This window comes from Cetorhinus maximus, chromosome 6 (assembly GCF_964194155.1).
Source record: "Cetorhinus maximus chromosome 6, sCetMax3.hap1.1, whole genome shotgun sequence".
In the NCBI taxonomy this organism is placed as follows: Eukaryota; Metazoa; Chordata; class Chondrichthyes; order Lamniformes; family Cetorhinidae; genus Cetorhinus; species Cetorhinus maximus.
This window is the reverse complement of record NC_135884.1, coordinates 38,881,958-38,891,220: the sequence shown is the minus strand read 5'-3', so window position 1 is coordinate 38,891,220 and position 9,263 is coordinate 38,881,958. Positions and strand designations below refer to the sequence as shown.

General features: G+C 38.3%; 1 protein-coding gene across 1 annotated transcript; it reads left to right on the top strand.

Annotated features, from left to right (window-relative positions):
- The first annotated feature begins 200 nt into the window (after window positions 1–200).
- On the top strand, window positions 201–3,761 carry fezf2 (FEZ family zinc finger 2). Its single transcript, XM_078542915.1, has 4 exons — window positions 201–1,443; window positions 1,597–1,731; window positions 2,084–2,216; window positions 3,016–3,761. The coding sequence occupies exons 1-4, from the start codon at window positions 556–558 to the stop codon at window positions 3,270–3,272; spliced, it is 1,413 nt and encodes a 470-aa protein (XP_078399041.1). The 5' UTR covers window positions 201–555; the 3' UTR covers window positions 3,273–3,761.
- Window positions 3,762–9,263: the final 5,502 nt, after the last annotated feature.

The window sequence follows — 9,263 nt, the reverse complement described above, 5'->3', positions numbered from 1 at the left end:
AAAAGTAACCCATGAGCGATGTAAACAGACCTAGCGATAGATTAAAGCATATTAAATGCACAATTATTTTTTCATACCCTCACAGCCACTTCGCCCACGAGCATTGTGGGTGCTGGTGGGAGATTGGAATGGCTGATGCTATTTGGATGTCACCTTGCTAAGTGACTTCATGTGATGTCAGCTAAATGCAACAGACAGTGATCTCACACTGATGAGGATGTGTGCTATCAAAATGTGACAGTATAGCCACACGCAGTCCTTGGATAATCTTCTCCGCTCTCTAGTAAATGTAGAACCCGTTAGGAATAGACGGTGGCGTCTGGCACATCACTCCTCAGTAAGTTAGTAATCGGAATTTCCAGATTCAAACTGGTGGCTTGTGCTTACAGTATAGCTTTTAAAATCTATCAGCAAAGATTTTCGCTGTCCTTGTAATTCGTTCTTTTGTGCTGCTTAATGAGCATTAATCTGGTGCCCCTCGGTGCCATTGTTCGTGGAGATGTTGATTTGAATGTAAATGGGTGACATGCCAAACGCAAGGTGCTTATTAAATTGATGTGTGTCTTGGCTTTCCTGGAATGCAGGGGAGATCAGAGCGGCTCTAGTCAGCGGCTGCTCACACCAAGTCCTGGGATGGCAAGCTCTGGTCACTTGGAGACAGTTGTGTCCTGTCCCAGGCAGACGGCAAGGAATGGAGCCTCCGCCACTAGCTGCAATGGAGCTACCCCAAAGGCATTGGCCTTTTCCATCGAAAGAATCATGGCCAAAACCTCAGAACCAAGGAGCCATACTGAACAAAGACAAAGCTTGGAGAAAGCAGAAGGCAAAAAGGTTGGGAAACTGTGCTCTCCTGTCCCGTGTATGCTTCCTATCCAACCATTTCCTTATGACTTGCAAGCTAAAGCTCTCTTGAACTATTCTGAGGTATGGAAGACTAACCTGAGGGGGTCACTTTGTACTTCCGCGGCAATGTGTAAATCAAACTGTGGGATGTGCTGTAAAACTGACTTAACTTTAGGCTCTTCTATGATGACTACTAACAGACTGATCAAACCCCAAGTCATAAACCAAACAGTCGCTATGCCTGCCAACGGTTCCCTTTATTATTTCAACTATCTGGACACTACCTACCACCCTTCAGACTTGCTTCATGGACATCACATCTTTCCATCTCACATCCTCGGCTCTCAGCCCCCAGCCTCGCTTTCTGCTCATCAGAAACTTCTTTTGTTGGAAAATGCTAAATTTGCCAGCCTGGCTGCAGAGAAATATCCAACGCCACAATTTCCTCACAAAGAACGTATCCCAGGACAGCTGGACCAAGTGATCAAAGAAAACAGCAGCTTTCCAGTCGAAAAGAATGTAATTAAAAATCATCAAAAACTGAGCAACACCTCAAACGATGGCAAACCCAAAAACTTTACCTGTGAAGTTTGTGGAAAGGTAACATGAAGATTAAAACGCAATTCTACCACAATGTTTCTTTTACTGATAATGGATACTGTTCTCGTGAGAAACAAACGAACTAGATCGACATCAAGTGTCTGGTTCCAAAACAAATTGCATGTTCATGTTTATTTTTTCTTCCTTTTCCAGGTTTTTAATGCCCATTATAACTTAACACGTCACATGCCAGTTCACACTGGAGCCAGACCGTTTGTGTGCAAGGTCTGTGGGAAAGGGTTTCGACAAGCTAGTACCCTGTGCAGACATAAAATAATCCACACACAGGTACGTACTTGCGCCTTCTCTCATTGTCCAACAATCTTTAACAGCAAACAATTTACTAATTAGCTTATTAGCCGCTTCCGTATCTAGTATATAGTCTCTGTGTTACTGAGTAATAACGTACAATAACATTGACCGCGTTTCTGTTTAAATAGTATCAACTCTCATTTCAGTTTTTAAGTTACTTTCTGAAATCTCCCTTTAAATTATTTAATATAACAGTTTTTGAACGTGCTACGTTGGAATTAAAATTCGCGCATGCCTTGTGCTGAATTTGCCTGAGCTCCATTTATTTCTGCTTAACTATGTTTATCCGACCGTCGGTGTTCAAATGATTTCTGCCATTCGTTTTCAGGAGAAACCTCATAAATGCAATCAGTGCGGAAAAGCTTTTAACCGAAGCTCCACTCTCAACACTCACATTCGGATCCATGCTGGCTACAAACCTTTTGTTTGCGAGTTCTGTGGGAAAGGATTTCACCAAAAAGGTACTTTTCAAAGTAGCGTCTACTTTAATTTGAATTAGTTTTCACACGAGTAGGTAGGTATCCATTTGGCTCCGTGCATCCATCATATTTAACCCTTAGGTTGATGGTATAGTCTTGTTAGTGCCTGCTACGAATGCCTGTCATTTTTTTCGGAAAGTATTAACATATTTCTCAACTAATATAACATCCATGATTCAATGTTGCCTCTACATTTTAGTTTAATTTACTTTCTTTAATAATTTAACAGCATTTATTCATTTAACCTGACCAGTTCCATTGGTAAACATTGTCTCATTATACAGTAATACAGAACTATGGAAAAACTAGGACTGTAGAACTCAGGACTGTAGAAATTGTTAGCGGGGTGTAGACATTTTCTCAAAGCCTACTATTCTTTATTTATAATGAAAATCGTCGGAAGTAACTGCCATTAAGAGGTGTTTTTCTGCAGCATGCCTAGGGTATAGCTGCCAGGCTGAATCCAACCTATTTCAAATCGGTCATGTCATTTTGAACGAACCCTCTTCTAATATGGCTCCTTAATTTGGGTTGTGGGTCAGAAGCTTGACCTCTATCTAATTCCTAATCTGACAGTTTTATGCAGCCCTTACTTGATTGAGACAAAGTTTGACAACTTCTTGACTTCCATACGCCGACACTAACACAAGACTGCTTAATGAAGCTTTACTTCTTCTTAACATAGAAATTCCCTCATTTGAAATTAACTTAATTGTGAACTCCTGACCCTGGTGGGTGGGGGGAACTTTCACTAACTTGGATTTTCTTTTTTTTCCGCTAGGAAACTACAAGAATCACAAACTGACTCACAGCGGAGAAAAACAGTTTAAATGTAATATCTGCAACAAAGCATTCCATCAGGTCTATAATTTAACGTTTCATATGCATACTCACAACGACAAAAAGCCCTTCACTTGCGGCACTTGTGGGAAAGGGTTTTGCAGGAACTTTGACTTGAAGAAGCATATAAGAAAATTACACGATGGTAACTCCGCCACAGCCCCGGCGAACGAACGTTCAAGGGTGGGGCAAAGTTAGTTTTATAGACTCCGATTTAGGGTTTTTTTTTGGCGGACAATCATTTTGGTGTACATGCATTTTTAAGTATGATCTATTTGAGATTTTTCGATGCACTGCAATGCTCTTTACTTCACACACGGTTATGCAACAGTGGACAATTCATAAGATAACTTTTCACACTTGAATTTGTATGTTTAAATTCTGCTTGCAGAAAAAAAATATCGAGAAGCGACAGCATGTCTTGGTCCTACAATATTCCAAAAGTGTTGTGAATGAATCGTAATGTAAATATTCACGTTAAAATGTTAATTAAATGTCTTATATCATATTATTTTTTCCTGTATTGTAGTATTTTATATATGAAACTTACCGTGGATTGGTAAACCTGAAATTTTAAAGTATTTGTTAGGACGTTGGTTCGTTTGCATTTCTGTAAATTTAAACCCTGTTGTAAAAATTGAACGTGTCTACCTGCAAAATAAAAAATAAAGTTTCCAATTATGCGTTTATTTGAATTGCACAGATTCGCACATAAATGGAAAGGGGCGATAGCTGCTCTGCTCATTCAAAAAGAAAGAATATTAATTTGGGTAACAATAAAATCTGATGCGAAGGTATATCATTTGCTAAAATTTAACGATAACGTATTCCACATATTCCTGTTTAAATGTTATATTTATTATATTTTTTTTACTCAAAGCAGTAGAGATTAGGAAGCTTCCGGGCTCGTTTGCACTAAATGCGGCATAGAACAGTTTCAAAGAACCTTCCATTTCGTTACTTTTGCTGGCAACCCAAAAGTGACACCGAGTCCTGTTTGTGCCAGGGAAATAAAGCTGTTATCACGTCCCCACGCAGAGCAGATGGGCGAATTCAACGGTTTTAACGTGAAGATTGGTCAGTGTGGATTTCTTTCCAGTATTTGGTCTTCCCTAAACACTCCACTGTCCAAATAAACATCACTAACTGATTGTGCCTCATCACTTAAGCATTTCATAAAGCTCACTTGTTAAAACGGGGAGATAAAAGTGTGATTTGCAAACATCAACCAAATTAATTGAATTTTAAGCAAATGTACTCGATCTTTTAAATAAAACAAACGGGAAACAACGCAAAGAAAAATACACAACGATCCGAAGAGCAGGTTTAGAAATGCGTACCAAAGTATGCACCAGGAGTCTAATTAACAAGGCAAAACAGGCTTTTTTTAAAAATCAAATAACTGACGCGAGATGGAAATGTTAAACCTCGACTTCGCACTTTCCATAAAAAGTTCCAATGCGTCTGTTACCGTGAAGTGTCTGGGTGGCGCTTTTAACAGCTTCGCGACCTTTTAGGGCAAAATGTGTATTTTTAAAATGCGTTTACTGTGAGGCGACTGGTGAAGAGAGTTTACTATTACTGAGAAATTCGGAGATACAAGGCATTCGCCACATTTGCTGTTTCTATAGCTGAAATAAAATCCAGTGGTTTGAGAATTTAGATTTCATTAAAATGGAAAAGTCTGTTCCAGATTCCTTGTGAATAACCTCGCGCACTATAGTTGCTATTAGTGCGACGGGCTATTTTCTAAGCGATTGATTACGAAATTACCCAGTTAGTGTAATTGAGCTTTTTACTCGTGCAGATTAAGTGTCCCTTCTCGACACAAATTACTGTTTTATTTTTAGAATACAGTGATGGAAATGATTCCACACTTGATCCACAGAACATGATCAAACTCAAAGCAGAAACAGTACGCTTTTAACAGTGCTAACGGTAATCAGGCAAGCTCTCTCAGGAGAAGACATTTCCATATTAGCCAATTTGATGTAACAGTGGATAATAAAGTACTTAGGGTTTTCAAAAACTCCTTTTCCCATGTCTCGCTCCTTTTAATACGGGATAATTTATTCTCCCCACGTCTAGACGAACAATATTATTACAGTGTACCAACAAAATTCTGATTTCAGCTCAGCTGCGTGCTGCTCACTCCACGTTTCTCAATGAAATTTAAATTAACCGTTAACAGTAAACGGTGAAACTATCCAGGGACTGATTAAAAGGCCAATAATTTGAAGAGAATTGCGTGTACACCTTTTTACAGTTAATTGAGTGGGTTAATCTTAGCGGCTCGTAGACTGGGTTATAAAAGATACCGTCATGTGCTTTTGGGGGAAATGTGTTATTTTAATTAAAAACGAAACAAAAGCGGCTTGCTAATTATATTAAGGAACCTTGTTAGACACAAAAGTCTCCACTACAGCTCGATCTATTACTGTTTGCTGCACATTGATGATGGAAGTTGCAATTACAAATTGTTTACTCCGTTATACAGAAGGCAAATCCTCACTGGGGCTTTCGAGGCCCCTTCCAGTGCCTCACAACATTTCCACTGCTTCTTGCAGAATCAAAAGTTACTGCCTCTCATTCTTGATTCTTTTAACAGCCACCCATACACGCTGAAATACTTATTTCAATACACGAACAAAAAGTGAAATTCTAACTCTACAAAGCGCTATGTCCTAGTGGGAAAACCACTGACAATTGTATATCCTGAAACATGCAAGTGTCTGATCGTCTCCGTACTACTGGAACCTATCCACAATGTGTTAGCTTGCAAAGACCAAACTTAACAGGTACAACTGCGACTTGTAAACATGTTCTAACTTATTGAACTTTCGTCACTCTGTGTTTTGCATGTGCATACAATAATGAGCTCCGTTGTCAATTAATACACTCTTAATTCTACTTTTGGTTTGAACTATTAACAATAAAGACTCTGAAAGATGTAACCTTTCATAGACTTGTAATGCTAACCCACTAATTGCTCTCTCCAAGTCAGCGCAGTTATCCCATGATATCTCAAATTTTCTGAAGTTATTTTAATCCTGGATCTTTTAGATGCGGCAACTTCCTGCCAGGCATGGTTCTCTGTTCCAGAATACGTCTCCATGTCTTAACCATTTCCAATAGCGAAAAAAACATATTTTTAAAAGTTATGTAAATCAATATAAACCACGTTCATAGGCGTGTACATTTCCACGTTATATGCATATAAAGCTGTCATTTCCGTGGACTATTGCACTAACAATTCATGGATGTTTCATTTCATTGTGGGACGAGTGCAAACTATATTTAAGCTAAGTGACGCTATAACACTTCCAACGGGCCATAGATGATGCTTTAAAATTCAATCAGTGAAGCGCAGTGTTAGGCTTCGCGGTTAGTTACAATATCCTGAGTGTTTTGGAAGTAACCTTCAGAAAGACTGGACCCTTAGCAATATTAATAAAACTTAAGTACCCTTCAGTTGTCCCAAAAGTTTGAAAATTTGAACCGAACGACTGCGATGAGTTTAAATTTACCTCACCCAAGCATACTTACATCATAAGATTAGTTAAAACATGTAAGCGTAAATTGGGAAACTTGTCGCAGCAGGTCCGGGTGGATAGAAGGAATAAACATGCCCAGATTTATTTACAGGCCTAGTTACACCATATTCATAAATACAGCTGACTGACACCTCATGTTTTAATTAGCAATTGGGAGATACTTTTGCTTCCTAGGGAGATAAAGCCAAGAGGAAACCTGGAGAGAATACAACCTGCAAAAGACAAAAAAAATGCTGCATCCACCCGCACCCCAAACAGGCAATCTGAGCGCACATGCACAGAAATGCTGTATACACATGCTGCGTGTATACACCCGCATTTGCTTTGTATATCCATATAGCACGTATGCTATCCAACCCATGAGTATTCATACATTTCTGTCAATCCATATATAAATACAGTGACACTTCTGCCGGGATATAATGCCACTATTAATTATGACTTTTTGCTGATATCTAATATTTGTCAATTTGCTTCTTCATGACCACCAAGAACAGTTTGGTCTGCCAAATTCCGTGCAATTTGAGAGAAGCTCCATGTAGATTCCCTTAAAACCCGATTTGTTTACTTCCAGGATTAATTTGTTGTTGGTTTGCTTTGATATTATCTCGACCGGGAATGTAGCACCGATCAATAGGATTGTTTTTAAGTTTTCAGAAGCCAGAACTAAGTTATACATATAGAGGAGCTAAATCATCGTCTTCATTTTGTTTTGATAGTTTAATTTTCATTGACAATCACAAAATAATCAAACGGTTTGCAAGTGTCAACTGGAAAATAAACAAGTCGCTTTAGCAGATGCTATTACATACAAGGATATTATAATTATGTATCTTTCGTAATTCATTTCCCAGAAAAAATGCTCATAGTTGCGCAGTGAAAAACAATCAAATAAGATTTAACGTTACGGTGAAGAATCAACTTTTGATACAACATATCGTGTTCATTATTTTCACTGGAACATTTACAATGGATTCTCCAGAATTATTTTCCCTTACTGATTCTTGATAATAGGGTTGGTTTGTCCTTACATTCCCGCACTCGGGCAAACAGAATGAAACGTGCTTGATTTCGCATTGATGTTTTATTCAGTTTGCTTCTTTAAGAAAATCTGCATTTATCTTTGGTTGAGAATTAATTTATAATCCCAATTCCATTTGAAGTAAACGGTTTTATTATTGCAATATGAGCATAAACAAAAACTTTAAATGACTCTAATCAGATTTATACATTTCTTTAAGATCAGAGAAACTACAAATCAAGGGCATATTTACTCGCATCAGCTATTAATTTATGATGCCAGAGGGCTCAGATTGACCATGTTAAAAGTTTCTTACAGAGAACATCTACACCAATGACAGCAGTAAACTGATCTATGTAATTGGCGGCTGTCTAAAATTAACGATGACAATATTTTTCACATCAGCTGAATAGTATCTGTGAACAGTTTAAATACAGTATTTCAAAGATGTCTTTAGGGATCAGGTGTACGATAATGTCGCACTCGGGAGTGCAAACTTCAGGTAGAAACTCATCAAATATTTCTGACGAAAGAAAAATCTAACAACATTACTCCGCGCAGATTTGCTTCTCAGTCAAAATACAGGACTTATGGAGTTGTACTGATGGACTGTGTGTTGCCGCTATTAATATTTCTGGTCATGTATAATACAGAAGCGGATGTGATACTGGTCCTTGCAGAGGTCTAACCCTGGCAAACTATCAGCATGTTCGTAACTGAAAACAAAAGTAAAACAGATAGTCCACATCACATATCAACAGCTTAACATTCCACTATTAGTAAACACTACAAAATTATGAAAAAGAGAAAGTCGAGATATTACTGTTGCAACAATCATAAGTTTAGGTTCTTCCCATTCTAAGGATTGCACCATTGTATTTATGTCCGAGTGACTTGCTGAAAATCAACATTGTGTGCTCCATTTAGCTGGGCCGCTCTCACTGAATACTATTTTCAGGTGACGACTTTCTGAGCACAGGAAGTTTCCGGCGGAGGTACCACCCACACTACACTGAAGTCCAGTTGCAGGTTCTCACCCTACCCCTTTTAAAAGAATTTTATGTGAGATAATGAAGATTATTATGATCGCCCAATATCAATAGAGGAAGTAATTGTAGCTAGGGTCAGCCCGCGCCACAGTGTCATTTTTTTAAAATGATGCAAGATGCAATGGAGTCCAGATTTCCAAATGTTTATTGTAGACAACAAACGCTTTGCTGCAGGATACCTGTGGACCTATATATGGACCTTTCAGAGCCTGAAGTTATAATTCAGAGGCAGCTGTACCTTAAAGAACTGGTAAAATGGAGACAATCTTGTCTTTGTGTAATACATCTTAATACTCTAATGAGAATTATTTAAAGAAGTTCGCTTGAGCTGCAACTCCAACAGGATTGGTAGAAAGAATCTTTCTCAGCTGCCGAAATTCCATCGATACAGTTACATTCTCAAATGTAAAACACAGTAAAAGCAGAAACCGTCCCAAGTTTCTAAACTGTGGGTTTAAAATTGAATAACTCTAGGGGGTGTGGATCTAAAGATTTGCTAATATTATGAAATGGGACCAAAGACAAATTACAAACAACAGCCCTTTCAAGCAGATTTTTGTACTCA

Coding starts and splice junctions, on each gene's coding strand:
- fezf2 (XM_078542915.1), top strand. CDS start 556: ATGTGTGTCTTGGCTTTCCTGGAATGCAGGGGAGATCAGAGCGGCTCT. Junction 1,444..1,596: donor CCTGTGAAGTTTGTGGAAAG/GTAACATGAAGA, acceptor TTCCTTTTCCAG/GTTTTTAATGCCCATTATAA. Junction 1,732..2,083: donor ATAAAATAATCCACACACAG/GTACGTACTTGC, acceptor ATTCGTTTTCAG/GAGAAACCTCATAAATGCAA.